Source organism: Hemitrygon akajei, chromosome 3, assembly GCF_048418815.1.
Source record: "Hemitrygon akajei chromosome 3, sHemAka1.3, whole genome shotgun sequence".
Classification (NCBI taxonomy): domain Eukaryota; kingdom Metazoa; phylum Chordata; class Chondrichthyes; order Myliobatiformes; family Dasyatidae; genus Hemitrygon; species Hemitrygon akajei.
The window spans coordinates 33171885-33189439 of record NC_133126.1 but is presented as its reverse complement, the minus strand read 5'-3'; the positions used below and the strand labels follow the sequence as shown (position 1 = coordinate 33189439).

Below are 17555 nucleotides of genomic sequence, written 5' to 3'. Positions count from 1 at the left end.
GCCTATGTAAACTATTCAAATGCGTAATTACTTTCTACACTCTCTACCGTAGTTCTTCGGGTAGGAAGAAGGGTAATTAATTATCTACAACTTTTAAGGACAGTAGTTTGATTTAAACTCAGGGTAAATATTTACACATCAAGTTCCACTGCCAGTGAATATAGTATCACAGGAAACATCAGTCCGGAAAACAGACACCGGACAATGACAAGGTATTTTTTTAACTGGAAGAGATTAAATCTAACGACCTATGCATCAGATCAGACAGCGAAGCGGCTCGGAGATGGCAACTTGGGAGTTGAATAAAGAATTCGTTTTTAAAAATGATTTAATAACGTATTGTGAGGTAAAGAGAGTGAATCCCATGCATTTCACTGCCTAAAAATAAATGTAAAATAGATTTACAGTCCGTTCTGATTACTGTTTCTATTTATCTGCAATACGTATCGATGTATAGAAATTCCATTGACAATTAATGTTTCGGGATGTACAGCATTCTGTACCTAAAACTGCAATGGTCTCTATTCTATTTTATTAACAAAAGTTCAAAATGTATTATTTTCTAACCATAATGCTTGATATTTGGAGATTATAAGGTCCGCACGAGTAAATGATGTCCTGTCTATTTATAACGAAGTTTGATGCCCTGACGAGCACATTAACAATAATTTTAAAAGTTGGCATAACTTCTCGTACTCCAATTCAGAAATTGCAAGCTAATCTTTCTGATCGAATCAGATCAAAAAATGCCCTTGATTAAGTATTATCCATAATCTCACGGGAATCTAAATTATAAAATTGCAAATAGCTCTACAGTCTTTCCAAACTCTAAACTTTGTTTGCTCTCTCTCTCACACACACACACTCTCTCTGGTGTGCTCACGAACGATCAGATTACACCAGAACTAACTTTAAATAATGCAACGAAACCCGCATTCCGGCGTCAGCGAAGAAAATCTGAATTTAGGTCGCTCCCAAGGTTTAGATTTTTAGTGTTTAAAAAAAGAACAAGAGGCTGGATTGAATGCTGCGTTTGCAGTTTGTATTATATTATTGGGGGGGGGGGGGGAGAAAACATTGCAAGGAAACAGACGCTCTTGGGATTTACTAAAGCTCCTGGCGCAGTTCCGTGACACACACACAGAGCTCCCATTGTATGAGCTGCTGCTTTGCACATCTCCTAATTTGGATTTACCGGGAAACTCATTTCCTGAGGCTCGAGAGAGAGCGCGAGTTGGAGAGAGGCGACGGGATCCGGGCGAGTGGGTGACAGACGGAGGCACCGGCCGGGGTAGTGGTCGCCGGCGCCGACGACGATGCCCGCGGCTGGCAAGGAGCCCCAGCGGTCGCCGCCGCCCCTCCACCACCAGCAGCAACAGCCGCAGAGGGGCATGCTCAAGTGCGTGGTGGTCGGGGACGGAGCGGTGGGCAAGACCTGCCTGCTCATGAGTTACGCCAACGATGCCTTCCCCGAGGAGTATGTACCCACCGTCTTCGACCACTACGCAGGTGAAGGAAGGAAATGAATGTGAGGGAGGGAAGGAATGAGTAAGTGAAGGGAGGGAGGAGAAAGGGAGCGATTGCTTGAGTGAAGGAGGGAGGAAATGAGTGGAGGAAGGATGGAGAAAGGGGGTGAATGACTGGGGAAAGTGGAGAGGGAGTGAATGAAGGAGGGAGGGGAGCTGCCTCTGGCAGGTCGGGAGACCCAGGCTGCAGGGGTGACCCAGGTCTGTTTGTGGAGGGCCCGGCCTGCTGCCACTCTCTAGGCCGGGACCTCCCCTTCCCGGGTCTGAGCTCCTGGCGAGAGCGGGTGGTTTGTGGACTCATCAGGCGAGCGGGGTGCAGGCTTCACTCCGAGGGGCCGTGAGGCGGCCGCGACTGTGCCGAGCACCGCCAGGCTACTCCGATGGAAATGGGTGCAGCTTTTTTTTTGTCCTGTAAATAAAAGTGACCTCAGAGTTAAAGAATCCGAGGATGCAGTAAAACGAAACACTAGTTTCCGCAGCAAGAAGGAAGAAATAGCCCTCCCAAACTTGCTGGTGTGAGTCCTGAGTTGTAAACTGCCCCACTCGCTGAATCACGGCATGGGCTCTTCTCCTCCCTCCTCACCCGAGTTTCAACCCAGGAACTTGCTATAAAACAAGTTCTTCTACCGCAGCCATGCGCTCTGCAACTGCACATCAGCAAGTTTAACAGGACAGGATCCATTCTTAATCATTTGTTTGCCAGTATTTGGGACTGACACTGTACATTTGTATTGCGGAGTCCCGAGCTTTCTCAATGTCAGTTCAAGGCATTAATTAGTGCCTGCTGTTAAATTTGCTAATGAAGTCACCAGCTCATATTTCCTTTACAGATTTTTTAGTCTTTTCTGTTTGATCGGTTCATAGTGTACTAATTAAATCGATCTGATAAATATTTCTGTTACTAATTCTTTTGTCCTGTGCCGTTTAAATTGAAGTATTGGGTAATTAAAGTTAATCATTGCAAAAATACTTCATTCTTAAAATCTTGCAGCATAATTTCCCATGTGTTAAAGTAAATAATGTGTAGCTATTACCTCAATCTATCTGAAGTAGTTGTGAACATGGCTAAAAATTCTACTTATTTTAGCTTTTGTTTTATCCAATTATTTCTCAGTTTCCACTTCCATCCAAAAATAAGTGTACTTTAACCTTTCTTTATACATTGCTGATGCTGACACATCTACTAGATATTTCTAGTATTCCCCTTTTTATGGGGGGGGGAATATAACAATGGGCATAATCTCATATTAAGTTTATTCTCTGGGTAGGTTTTCCATTATCATGTCAACTGTGGTCAGTAATAAATACGACTTCCAAGTCCTACCATTAGTAATGGTAATCCTTAATGCGATTAATACTTGGATACATCTGTTCGTACCTTCAGGTCGCATGCCACAGTTTAAGCACAAACTCTTGGCCAGGGCGCAATTTTCTGAGGGAGTACCGAACCGTCAGAGGTGAACCATTCCAGCGGGAAGTTTGGCTGCCCTCTTAAACAGATGTAAAAATCATGACGCTGTTTGAAGCAGAGCAGGGAGTTTTCCTGCAATAGTGATCCCTCAATCAATGTTGGTTACGAGGATGAATTATTGAGTCTTTATCTCTGCAGTTTGTGGCACGTTGTTTCTCTCTAATTGATGAGTGTTACTTTACATTTTAATAAGTGTTTTGTTGTTAATGAGCAGGGATTTGTTATATCTGTGTAGCTTCCGAGACTAACAGAGGTGCTATAATCTGGTCAAGAATTTAAGGAGGAATACAGGCAACGTGACTTCAAATAACTTTTTTTTAGAAAAGTCAGTTTATAAAATTTCAACCTGTTTTTCTGTGAGCAGAGAGTAATAAGGGGTTCCCTTCCACTCATGTCAGAATGGTATTTCTCGGATTTCAGTTCAACATTCAGATCTTGGTGAACAAACTCCTACTCCTCTGTCCAAATACACCACTGGGCATTGGACTTCCTAACCAGCAGACCTCCAGATAGTCAGGATGCATAACTGCTGCTCAATTCCAGTGCCCCCCAGGGCTGAGTGTTGAGCCTATTGCTGTACACTCTGCTCACACAGCCAAACACCCGAGTAATCACACTGTCAACTTCACCGATGACTCAACGCTGCTGGAGTTCATCGCCAACGATGAGATAGCCTACAGAGAGGAGGTGGAAGAGGCCTTGTGCCGGGAAAATAACCCCTTTCTCAATGTCAACAAGACAAAGAAGATGGTTTTCAACTTCAGGAGAGTCACACCTGGCACTGCAGTGGAAACTGAGAACATTCACAAACTCCTGGGAGTGCACATCTCACACAGCTTCTCATGGTACCAGAACACACCACACACTCAGGGAAGCTCACCAATGCCTCTACGTTCTGAAGAGGCCGAAGGGAGCTGGACTTTGTACATCCATACTCACGTCATTCTCCAGATGATGCGCTGTAGAGAGCATCTTAACGGGCTGCATCACGGCTTGGTACAGTAACTGCACTGTGGCAGACAGGCAAGCTCTACAATGGGTAGTCAAAACTGCCCAAAGTATCACCACCATCAAGGACACAGAAAGGTGCTAGAAATGGGCCAGTAACCTCATGAAAAATCCCACCCGCCCTGCTCATGGACTGTTTGTCCCATTCCCATCAGGGAGGAGGCTACGTAGCATCCATGCCAGGACCACCAGACTCAAAAACTGTTACTTTCCTCAAGCAGTCAGGCTGATCAACACCTCCACCCACTAACCCAGTCCTTCACATCCCCAACCACCACTACTTGATCATTTCCTGTCTGTCTTGTACAGACAGTCCTGTGCCGAGCACCACTTTATAGACATAGAATCAATCTATTTGTATAAACTATCTTATGTATTTATGTTTATTGTGTTTTTATTGTTATTGTGTTTATTATTATCTTGTGCTTTTTTTGTGCTGCACCGTGTCCGGAGTAACAATGATCTTGTTCTCCTTTATACTTGTGTAGAGGAAATACATTAATCAATCTTGAATCCTGACTTTTTTAACATGAGAAAGGAGAATAATTCAGTAGACTGCTTATTCTAGTTGTTTGAGCCCTAATTCCATCACAAAGATCTACTTTCACTGGTTCGAAGGATTTTTTATGTTCTCATGGCATGAGAAATTTAATTTGATTCGCTGATTGACATTTTTGTGTGCCTATTTAATTGAATAGATTTTTAAACTTTGCTTGCAATTGTTTTTTAATGACATACATGAATTTTATTCTAAGCCTTCTCCTGTTAAAATGTTCATATCTTTGCTGGACGACTTCCCCAAAATGAAATACATTCATGTTCTTGAAACTGTATCCAAATGGCTGTTCTTCACGTACGGGTCTCAGTGGGTGTTCCACGGTGGACCATGCCATAGGAAAGCCTGGCATGAGTCTCTCAACATTCAGTTCCGCTTACGGCACTGTGAAAGAGAAGGTTAGAGCACAAACCCTGGGGTACGTAACTGTGAAGCTGTTACTTGAGTGAGACGTTTGCAATTAGTTCAACTAGCTCAGTTAGTTCAAATTTTAGTTTAGCCTCGTGATACAAATATCTAATTTGAGAGAGAGCAAAAGATACAGGATGTGCAGATCAAAAGTTGGGTTCAGAGCCAAACACAATAAGCTTTTGTTCTTAAAATTACATCATGCTTTATTGGGTGGAGTAGCCAATGTTGTAGTTTTTGATTTGACCTTGTTAGTTTTATTTTTAACTAGATTCAGTATAAACAAGTCATAAATCTTAAATGGAAAATAATAGCATAGTTTTTTTTCAACATAGAAAGAGATGAAGTTAGTTATATAATATAAAATTGCCTATATACAAAGGAAAATGGGTAAGATCATTTGTGTAATACTTTACACAAACTAGTAATTACATCAGTGGTTTGTCAGGTTTTATAACATTGTGATGGATTACTTGGAACATCTTAGAGAACATGTCATTTGCTGGTCGAGGTGTTTTGTGTTTTTCCTGATGGGAGTGTTATCAATGTTACCAAACAGCAATTTCCACTGTGTTATGTGATGGGGATGGAATTGGCTGATATTTTACTGATGGGATTCCATGTGAATTGCAAAAGCAGTGTTGCAAGACCTTTAGTCTTTTTGTTCTGTGTTGCATTTTAAAATTTACAAGTTGTAAACACTGAGCTGTGTGATCAAGTGTGTTTCCAACTTTGGTGCAGAAAATCTTTGTTCTTGTGTCTTCATTTTGCTTTACAGATGTTGAGTGTAAAACATATGAGAAATAGCTGGTGCCTTATTTTATTCCCTTTGGACCGTAAGCATTAGATTTGCATTCCATTAGTGTGAACCATGCTATCCATAGTATATTCCCAGTTGGTTAATATCCAACAACCATGATAATTAGCAATTTTACAAAACCTATTTCATTTGCACAATGTGTTTTGTATTTCTTTAGACTAGTGTTTAATATTTCTCATGTCAGTGTGTGAAAGAGCAAAGGAGTTAGTTCTAGTGCCGCTTCAAACGTTTATCCCGTAGTTAACATTAAAGTAATTGAGGCTCTTTTTTTTGTCACCGTGCTCTTTGTGGAATCATGTTATGTACAAATGGACCACTGTATTTCCTGAATTGCATCATTGGTTGTAAAGGGAATTTGGATGACCTGAGGTAATGACTAGAACTGCATTTTTTATCTTAATATTCATTCATGTGATGTGTATATTAATATCAGTATTCCATCCCCGATTAACTATGTGAGCTGCTGCCTTGAGTAGTTCAGTAGTCCATAAGACATAGGAGCAGAATTTGGCCACTCAGTCCATCCAGTCTGGTCTGGTTCATCATCCCTTTCAACTCCATTCTCCTGCTTCCTCCCTGTAGCCCTTCATGCCCTTACTAGTCAAGAACTTATCAACCTCCACTTAAAATAGTGACTTGGCCTCCAGCCTCCACTTAAAATAGTGACTTGGCCTCCAGCCTCCACTTAAAATAGTGACTTGGCCTCCATTCTACATTCCCACAGTAGGGATGTTGCAACCATTCAGATTATAGAAATTCATCTTTGCAGATTTCACAAATCACTACCCAGAAATTTGAGATGCAGAATTAGATTCACCCTCATGGAGTTTGCGTGGGGAGAAGTAAATCATTGCATCAATACAATTTTTGTTCAGGCGCAGTTGCAGATGACGGGGCATCACGTTCTGTAAAACTGATGTACAGACCATACTCTAGAAATGCAGCTGTCCCCACTCCTGCCATTCCCCTACAAAGTGGGCGGGGGGGGGTCACCTGTATTGCAATGCAGGGAGCTGTAGGACCTTAATCCATCAATGCCAAAAGAATAGTGATTAAATTTCCACATCCATCCAGCATGGGATTTGGTTGGGAACATGGAGATAGTACTCCTAGGCAGTTCTCAGGAGCCAGCTTGCTTCCACTTCATTTGGAGATCCCTTAATGTCACATGTAATTTGACTTTTTTTAAAACAGTAACCCACTGTACGGCTATTAAGAAAGTACTATTGTTAAATGTCTTTAGAAAATGGTTAGTCAATCAATTACTCATTCTTCTACTTTTCGAAGTCAAAGTAATAATGTCAAGACAAGGCAGCAGTTCAAATTCAACTGTTAATAAGCGCTAGTTAGTTTTGCACTGCAGCAGAAATACACTAACTCTATTGTGAACTTGCTCAGCTTCAATCGGCAACATGCTAGAAGCTCAGGATCAGCAACTCCATCCATTGCATAACTGAATGGCATGTCCAGATCTATCATCACTGTTCATTTAGCTGCGTATGGTGAAAGTAATAGTGTGTCGTCCCGGAGTAGAGGAAGGGATCTAAAAAGATGGGATTACTGTACTCTGGATTGTACATGCAAATGTCATGCGAGGATAAGATTAGCTTTGGATGTAAAGCTGCCAAAAGTGAGACTGCCTACTGACATTTGCAGTCCAAGCGTACACTTACATAGCTCCCACTGAGCCATGCAATGGAGTTGCCGCTAACTTTTAAGAGACTTATCTGGTGTGCAGAGGAAGGAAAAAAGTTTCCTGCAATATGAGTAATGCGTGTATTATATCACTTCCAGTTGTTTCTGGTTGAATTTATTATAGCTGGGAGTTGAATTTGAGACAAAGCTGCAAAGTTGTTGTGCTGCCATAATATAATTTGTATATGACCACAAGATGATCACGAAATTAATTCACAAACTGGAATTTATTTTCAGCATATGACCCACTGTAGTCAGATTTCTTTTCTGAATTTTCCTTACACAATAGTTTTTTTTTCCCTCCACTGGGAGATTTACTACTAATTATGGAGGAGAATTCTGGAATAATTTAAAAACATGCTTACCATTTCAAAAAAATCGTGCGAAACTTTTAATGTGGATTAAGTTGTTTTGTTGGCATCTTCAAGCTCATTCCAAGAGTTTGGCATATCATCCCAGCCGGGATTTAGTAAATATATATTCAGAGAAATAGTACAGTACATTCAATCTTATTTTTAGGGTGGTCTGCAATTAATTATTTCACAGGTTTACTGAATGTGAAAAGGAAGGGTAGAACCCTAGAATAAGTTGTGAGCACTCACGTGAATCCTTGGGATAACATTTAATTGGCCCCAAGCTAATTGCCGTTCACTGTGATGTATAATTACCGTTTGTAATGAATTACCCAAGCAGTGTGAGCAGAGAAGTTCTGCAGTTCCAGCTGAATAGGTCAGCACAGATGTGATGCTCATTTCAGAATGTCTACAGTAAATCAAGCCAATATTTTTCTTTCAGACTACAGCCTTTTCTGTCCTTTATTGATCAAATCAAGCTATTTGGCTGATGAAGTAAATATGATGATTTGCTTGCTGGAGTGCAAGCTAATTTAATAAACAAAAATGAAGCAAGAAAGATGATTTAAAAGCATACAATTGAACATATCACAGTGAAAATGGTGTTCACATTATGAATATCATTTCAAAGTGTTTAATAGTTACAGGGAAAAATGTTGAACATAGTGTAGTCACCATAGAAAATTTTACTGTCTGCAGTTTACTGAAATTGTGTTAATTTTGGTTATTTATTATCTACCAAAAATATACTACATTCTGTTAGCTGAGAAGGGTTATATTAGGCAGCAGCAGTTAAAAAGATCTATTTGTTCCAACTGAATATTAAACAAGTGGCCATAATTCTATTTTAGTTCAAATTTAAATTTAGTTAACTAGAATCAGCTTATCCTATTATTTGCCTTATAGCATTCACCTGACTTCAGAATGCAGTCATCAGCACATTTCTTAAAATTTAATAACCTGGAATATAATTTAACCAAATCTATAGGATTGACCATTTTCAAAGTTGTTAATATTTTTTGACTGAACTTCAAATTTTGTCAGAGTAATTGTAGGGATTTTAATTGAATTCAAAGACAAAATGAGTATATAGCTGGCAAACACAAGGAAATCTGCAGATGCTGGAAATTCAAGCAACACACAAAATGCTGGTGGAACGCAGCAGGTCAGGCAGCATCTTGAAACGAGGAAATCGGCAGATGCTGCCTGACCTGCTGTGTTCCACCAACATTTTGTATGTGTTGCATGAATATATAGCTGATGTTGGAATCAGTATTGGGCACGATGGTAGCATCGTGGTCTGCATGATGCTATTACATCTCGGCGTTTGGAATTAGGAGTTCAATTCCAGCACTGTTTGCAAGGAGTATGCACGTTCTGGTCTCCCTGTGGCTGCACGGGCTTCATCTGGGTGCTCCACTTTCCTTCCACAGTCCAAATACATACCAGATAGTAGATTGGTTGGTCATTGTAAATTGTCCTGTGCTTAGGCGAGTGTTACATAGGTTGTTGGTGGCTGGTGCTGCTTATAAATAAATATATATAAATAAATCAGACCACTGGCCTTCTGATTCAGGTTGGAGTTTCTTCTGGGGTTTGTTTTTAAAGCAAAAAGCAGGTATTTGCTGATGCTACTTCAGAGCATTAAAGCCAACAGCATATTATGTACATACTCCAGTCAGTTATGTTGTTTAGTATGCATGTTTTCTAGTGCATAATTAGGATAAAATATTTACTCATTGAAATTGCATTTTTATTTTTTCAAAGCAGTAATCTGTTTACTAATCTCGTGATCAGAATGTGATATCTTTTTTGTGCAGAAGTATTGTTATTTTGAGGAAAGTAGCTCTTCCTATCTGATATGCGCATTAAACGCATGTTTTTCCCACAGCTAAATGCTGACAAACGTACTAATATGAAAAGTACAAAAGTATGTTTTATATATCCATAACAGTTGTTAGTTAAAGGAAAAATCTTCAACCTGTGGCCTGCACACAGCAGAACCCAGTGTTCCCAGATCTCATTAGTTAAACCCCAGCGTCCAGATGATGCTTTCACTTCAATGCACTGGAAGGCCAAGCTCCAAGCTATCATTGACTTTCAACGAGGCATATAAGAGGATTGGCCTTGCATTCAATATAGAACCATAGAACATTACAGCACAGAAACAGGCCTTTTGGCCCTTCTTGGCTGTGCCGAACCATTTTTCTGCCTAGTCCCACTGACCTGCACCTGGACCATATCCCCCCCCCATACATCTCTCATCCATGTACCTGTCCAAGTTTTTCTTAAATGTTAATAGTGAGCCCACATTGACCACTTCATCTGGCAGCTCATTCCACACTCCCACCACTCTGTGTGAAGAAGCCCCCCCCCCCATGTTCCCTTTAAACTTTTCCCTCTTCACCCTTAACCCATGTCCTCTGGATTTTTTTCTCCCCTACCCTCAGTGGAAAAAGCCTGCTTGCATTCACTCTATACCCATCATAATTTTATATACAATATCAGAAAGGTTAAAGTTTCTCCCAACCTCTCCCCAATATACAACCTCTAACAATAAAAATACAGTCTACTTTGCAGATCTCTGGCACCATCTCTATTCAAAGACTTCTATTGTTGATGAATTTCACTGTCAGTATTGCCACATGTACCAAGATACACTGAAAGGCTTGTCTTGCATATTGTTCATACGGATCAATTTGTTAAACAGTACGTTGAGCTAGAACAAGGTAAAGCAATCCATGATCAGGGACTCCACCATCCAGACCATCCTGTCTTCTCACTGCTGCCATCCATAAAGAGGTACAGGAGCCACCTAGTTCAGGAACAGTTATTACCCCTCAACCACCCGGCTTTTAAACCCAACACTGAACTGCTCCCAAATTATGGACTCACTTTCAAGGACTTTTCATCTCAATATTTATTTTTTATTTATTGTTATTTGGTTCATATTTTTTTCTTTGTTGTATTTGCACAGTTTTTGTCTTTTGCACAGTAGTTGTTGGTCTGTCTTGTGTGTGGTTTTTCACTGATTCTGTGCGGTTTCTTTGTACTTACTGTGAATGCCCACAAGAAAATGGATCTCAAGGTAGCATATGGTGACATATATGCACTTTGATGATGATGCACCATCAATAACTCTCGGAGATGAGAGGCGAGATATAGGCTTTTATTGGCTGGAAGAAAGTACAAGCAGCAATTGACCACCACACTGCATCCTGGAGACTGAGGCCGGGGCGGTGTCTCCAATCGCCTTTATACTGGGGTCCGTGGGAGGAGCCACAGGAGCAGTCAGCGGGGGGGGGGCGTGTCCAGACAGGTATATGTAGTTCACCACAGATGATAAATTTACTTTGAACTTTGAATACAGAATAAGATGTAACGGCTACAGAGAAAGTGCAGTACAGGTAAATTTTAAAATGGATGGGAGGGAGGGTTCATTGACAGTGCTAATGGCCCTGCGTACGCAGTGCTCATGATAAGTACCTTTTATGGGTGGAATAGAGACCCCGAATGCATCAAGCCATGATGCTGTGGTGCCATCTGGAAAGTTGAACAAATGTACTCATAATGACAGATGCTAAGCTGCATCCAAGCCCAAAGCATTGCTGAGGATCCCTACCACCCATTCCACAATCTCTTTAACCCACTACCATCAGGAGGAGGTACAGGAGCATCAGGACTAAGATTGCCAGACTGGGTAACAGCTTCTACCCTCTGGCTGTGAGACTAACTAGTACCATGCCACCACAGAGATCTTGTCACTGGGACAGTGAGCTGTTTACCTCTGCTGCACTCTTCATATGTATTTTCAATTATATTTTATCATATTTAGATAGATAGATAGATACTTTATTCATCCCCATGGGGAAATTCAACTTTTTTTCCAATGTCCCATACACTTGTTGTAGCAAAACTAATTACATACAATACTTAACTCAGTAAAAAATATGATATGCATCTAAATCACTATCTCAAAAAGCATTAATAATAGCTCTTAAAAAGTTCTTAAGTCCTGGCGGTTGAATTGTAAAGCCTAATGGCATTGGGGAGTATTGACCTCTTCATCCTGTCTGAGGAGCATTGCATCGATAGTAACCTGTCGCTGAAACTGCTTCTCTGTCTCTGGATGGTGCTATGTAGAGGATGTTCAGAGTTTTCCATAATTGACCGTAGCCTACTCAGCGCCCTTCGCTCAGCTACCGATGTTAAACTCTCCAGTACTTTGCCCACGACAGAGCCCGCCTTCCTTACCAGCTTATTAAGACGTGAGGCGTCCCTCTTCTTAATGCTTCCTCCCCAACACGCCACCACAAAGAAGAGGGCGCTCTCCACAACTGACCTATAGAACATCTTCAGCATCTCACTACAGACATTGAATGACGCCAACCTTCTAAGGAAGTACAGTCGACTCTGTGCCTTCCTGCACAAGGCATCTGTGTTGGCAGTCCAGTCTAGCTTCTCGTCTAACTGTACTCCCAGATACTTGTAGGTCTTAACCTGCTCCACACATTCTCCATTAATGATCACTGGCTCCATATGAGGCCTAGATCTCCTAAAGTCCACCACCATCTCCTTGGTCTTGGTGATATTGAGACGCAGGTAGTTTGAGTTGCACCATATCACGAAGTCCTGTATCAGTTTCCTATACTCCTCCTCCTGTCCATTCCTGACACACCCCACTATGGCCGTGTCATCAGCGAACTTCTGCACATGGCAGGACTCCGAGTTATATTGGAAGTCTGATGTGTACAGGGTGAACAGGACCGGAGAGAGTACGGTTCCCTGCGGCGCTCCTGTGCTGCTGACCACCGTGTCAGACCTACAGTCTCCCAACCGCACATACTGAGGTCTATCTGTCAAGTAGTCCACTATCCAATCCACCATGTGAGAGTCTACTCCCATCTCCGTTAGTTTGTGCCTTAAGATCTTGGGCTGGATGGTGTTAAAGGCACTAGAGAAGTCAAGGAATGTAATCCTCACAGCACAACTGACCCCATCTAGGTGAGAGAGTGATTTGTGCAACAAATACGTGATAGCATCCTCCACTCCCACCTTCTCCTTATACGCAAACTGAAGAGGATCCTGGGCGTTCCTGGTTTGTGGCCTCAGATTCTGTATTATCAGCCGCTCCATGGTCTTCATCACGTGCGACGTCAAGGCAACAGGTCTGAAGTCATTCAACTCCTTTGGTTGTGGTTTCTTCGGTACCGGGACAATACAGGATGTTTTCCACTGTCCAGGCTCATGTTGAAGATGCGCTGTAGTGGTTCTCCCAGCTCAGTCGCACAGGCCCTCAGTAATCGTGGGGAAACTCCATCCGGTCCAGCCACCTTGCTGGTACAGATCTTCCTCAGTTGACCTTCCACCTGTGTGTGGGCAAGGGCGTGTAATGTTTTACTGTGCCTGCTGTGTTGTACATGTGTATTGTGAGTGCACATGTACACATGTCCAGATGAATGTTGTTTCGTTGGGCTGTAGATATATACAGTCAGCGGAAAATGAACCTGAAAAATAGGTAGAATTGCATAAAGTTTTTAGGTTGGAATTCAATAGCATCTAGCCTTGGCAGTTTTAGGTAGGGCCATCAATTATATCTGAATGGGACCAGATTGAATGACTGCTGATATGCGGAGAATTATAGAAAGGTGATCACAGAAATGAGAGGTGTGGTGAACTACATATACCAGAGTGGTTTGCTCCCAACAGACCCCTGCTGACTGCTCCTGTGGCTCCTCCCACAAACCCCTGTATAAAGGCGAATGAGGCCTGAGGCCGGCCCTCATTCTCCAGGATGTAGTGTTGTTCATTCTTCCAGTCAATAAAAGCCGATATCTCACTTCTTACGTCTCAGAGTGAGTTATTGATGGTGCATCAAGAGGAAAACAGAATGAAAATTGGTTATTGCCTTCAGTACACCAGTAGTCTTTTGTTGATTGAGGAAAAGGATGTTTGAAACTCAAGACCTCAAACCTTGTACAAAACTAACTATATATGAGGAAGCAGAGGCCCTTGTTCTTTTACAGACTTCTGAAACTCAGATTACCTGCTGTAGATACCTTTGAGGCATTGGGAAAATATGATCAACATTCTGGTGAACAGATCCAGCCCCCTTTCTCTTCACTAACTCCTAATCCTCCTAGGGTGCTGTGCTTTTGTTAGCAGCTACAAGAAAGTCTGCAGATGCTGGGGATTTGCTCTGTGTCTGTTGTGTTATCAACTGTAGAAAAAAAATTGGTACTTTCGTTATCCACTTAAATCACATCTATCATCTGCCTTCCAGGCTAAAAAACTTACCTCAATCCTGAGACGAACTTCCATCGTCTGCATTATCTTCATTGCAAAGACTGCTCCTTATACCAGCTTGGTATCAACAGCTTTTTCACCAAACTCAGTCATCTGCGATCAAAAACCTCAATAATTTTTGTTGATATGCTTGTAATTTTGTGTCTCCCATTCTCCATGTTCCATAAATCCTAGTTGTTTTAAAATTCTGCTTGTACCTTATTCATTTATCAACATTCCATCTTCATTTATGCACTTTGTTTCTTATTTACAAGCTGTTCTCAATTTAATTGATTTCCTGCATCACTGACTATATCCAAAGAACTGCTTATGGCCAGTAGGTAACGATCGTTCAGGGGAGGTTAGGAATTATAGCGGAAGGAATTCAGCCAATGTATTTATAACCAATTTATCTAACAGTTGAAGAAACTGCTTGAGGATAAAGCATTTTAACAATGCTTCTAGTGAAGTCTAGAAATGTATTAACTTGAATGTTATTTAGATTTCGTGGACAACACTTTTATTGGAAGTTCATTTTTTTTCAAGAGGCAGAACATGCAGTTGAAGTGTATATTTTTGTCACTGTTGTATTCAGTGGGAATCAGCAGATTTTTGTTCAGATTTTAGAACATAGAACAGTACAGCACAGGGACAGTTCAAAAGTGTTGTGCAAATCAAAAACACCCAAACACTAATCCCTCCTACCTTCACCGTCCATATCCCTCCATCTTCCTCACATCCATGTGCCTATCCAAACGCCTCTTGAAAGCCTCTAATGTATTTGCCTCTACCACCATACCAGGCAGCACAAACCAGACATCCGCAACTCTGAGTAAAAAAACTTGCCCCTCACATCCCCCTTGAACCTAACTCCTCTCACCTTCAATGCCTGCCCTCTGGTATTAGACATTTCAACCCTGGGAAACAGGTACTCTTACACACTTACTTTTGACAGGCAGTGTCTGGTAGCCTATAGGTTGTTACTAGATCAAACAAAAGGCGAGTTAGCTGACAGGTTGGAACTTGAATGACTATTATTAAATAGATCTACAACAATAATGCTGAACAGACTACTGCTAAAACCCTCTGACTCATGAAAAGGTGTAAATGATAGCAAGCTCAGAGGAAAGATAATGAGGGACAAGTTTAAGTAGAAAGAGGCAGACACTGCAGGCAGAGGGACAGACTGGGGAGACGGGCGAAAGAAGGGAAGGAGGAGATCATAGTGGGGTTGTGTAAGGAATGAGCTATGGAAGATGGGCACAAGACTGTACATGTTTATCTCTCTATGGTCAGCGTGTATGTGTGCACGTGCTTGTTATCTGTGTAGCATTGCCTAGTCTCCAGTTATCTTGGACTTGCCATTGGATCATGATCTTACTCTTGTCTTGCCATTTGAGGTACTTGGTACATTACCTTAAAAGTACTAACACTTGGGCATTTTTGACCTCTCAGAATTGGAGTAGAATCAAGTTAGCCTCAACTACAATGGACTTGGGGCTTGAGTTTGATTGTTAACAATCAGAGGGATTGAATTGGTAAAAGAATTAGCAACATGAATATTAGTAGTATTGATGCAAAGTAGAAATTTAATTATGAACCAAACAAGTTAACATTGTATAAAGGTCTAATGTTGCTTATTCATTATGATGCACGTGTTTATGATTACATTGACTTGTTGACTAATGTAGGACACCTGACATTGCAGTCAGAAGTACTTAAGGTCAAAAGTTAAAAAAGAACTAAATTAGCTTAAGTGGTAAGCTGGTTAACTTGAATCTGTAAACTCCTTCGTGACACAGCTGCCACAAAGAAGGCCTTAACTAGTACGTCAGAAGATACTGATCCAATCTTCAGAATTTTTATAACTAGAGATGTTAAGGGAAGGTTCTTTGTGCATTTCATATCAATAAATCATGCTATGCTTACCCATTTTGTATATATAATATGTCTCTGTACATTTGTGAACATGAAAAGCACAGGGTTAGCTAATAATAAACTCCACTTGGGTTGCACGCCTTTACCGAGATTGTACCCAGGTGGCAGTTTAATGGTACTGTCTGCTGAACGCAAAGAAAACACAGTGACATATTTCTAACTGATGTTGGTTGCACGAACATCTTGCATCAAATAATCATTGATGCCAAACAGCTAGTTGAGCTGTGGCTGGTGGACAGCTCCATTTTCATGGGTTAAATCCTGCATGTTTGACTTTGACCGTTGTGAGTTTCCTCTTTGATGATCCAGTTTCTTCATGCATCTCAAATATAGACAGGTTAGCTGGTCAGTGCAATTTGCTCCCAGTATTTAGGTGATTTATCTAATTTGGGGGTGGAGTACTGGGATGTGTTGATGAGAATAAAACTTGTGATTACTGTGGGATTAATGTAAAGTGATGGGTACTTGATGTTAGTAAAGGGTTGTTCAGTTGGAGGTTCTTTTTCTCTATAGTAAGGTTATGAGTACATAGCATTAAGAATTTTTACTTGTACGGTTATGAGTAAATTGCATTAAGAAATTTTTACTACCTGCAATTTTTAACTAACTTAAAAGTTTTACAAGGAGCATAATAATGTTTGGGGCATTGATCGAGTAGCAAATAAAAAAAAACTGAGGGTGTTGGAAGTCTGAAATAAAAACAGAAAATGGTGGAAACACTTTGCCAGTCAGGCAGCATCTGTGAAAAGACAAACAGGATTAACATCAGAACTGGAAAAGTGAAAAACCAAGTTATTGTACTTGCAAAGAGTTATTGTACTTGGAGAAAGGGTGGATGGAACAAAGGGGATATATTTGATAGAATGATGCCAGCATTGCCAAGGTTTTCCAGTTGTTTATAAAACTCTCTGGTCAACAACTTAACAAAAGCAGTTGGAGAAATAAGAGGATACATTAATGTTGTGCAGTATTGATGTCAAAACCTAAAACCAGAAGTGGAATGCCAGAAATACCCAGCTGATCAGGCAGTGTCCATGGAGAGAGGAAAACTGAGTTATTATCCAGGTGTATGACTTTCCAATAATATGATGCTTGTTTGTGTCAGAACTGGCTTGTTCGTATTAAAGGAGATGTAAAAGAAATTGCCTCATTGATTCTAATGCCAGTGAACCTATATATATTTAAAGGTTTGTTAATTAATATTGTGTTTTAAAGTAATTATGCTTCAGAATGCTTTTGAGTCCTATGAACTTAAAGTTTTTTCAAAATGAAAAAAATTCTAAATTCTTTCTGGCAGTTTTCAGACTTATTTAAAGATTTAAACATCAGAAAGTCCCAGTTAAACCTGCAAGTGTATCTTATCTGACCATCAGATTTCTTTCCTTCACTTCACTTCATGCGAAGTATTTTTTACTTTACATCTGTGTTTCACCTTAACTGTGTTTCTGGGACTGCTAGAGCCTGTGATTTACAGTTTGGAGATCGATTGAGCAAT

At 40.8% G+C, this 17555-nt stretch overlaps 1 protein-coding gene across 2 annotated transcripts in view; it reads left to right on the top strand.

Moving 5' to 3' along the window:
• Window positions 1-1113: 1113 nt before the first annotated feature.
• LOC140724841 (rho-related GTP-binding protein RhoJ-like) overlaps window positions 1114-17555 on the top strand; it is a 70867-nt gene continuing 54425 nt past the window's right edge. The window contains exon 1 of one of the 2 annotated variants that reach the window (XM_073039512.1): window positions 1114-1509. In XM_073039512.1, the coding sequence (XP_072895613.1) occupies window positions 1317-1509 (193 nt within the window). In that variant the 5' untranslated portion in view covers window positions 1114-1316. The remainder of the gene's footprint in view (window positions 1510-17555) is intronic. The other variant, XM_073039511.1, reaches the window with a different exon arrangement.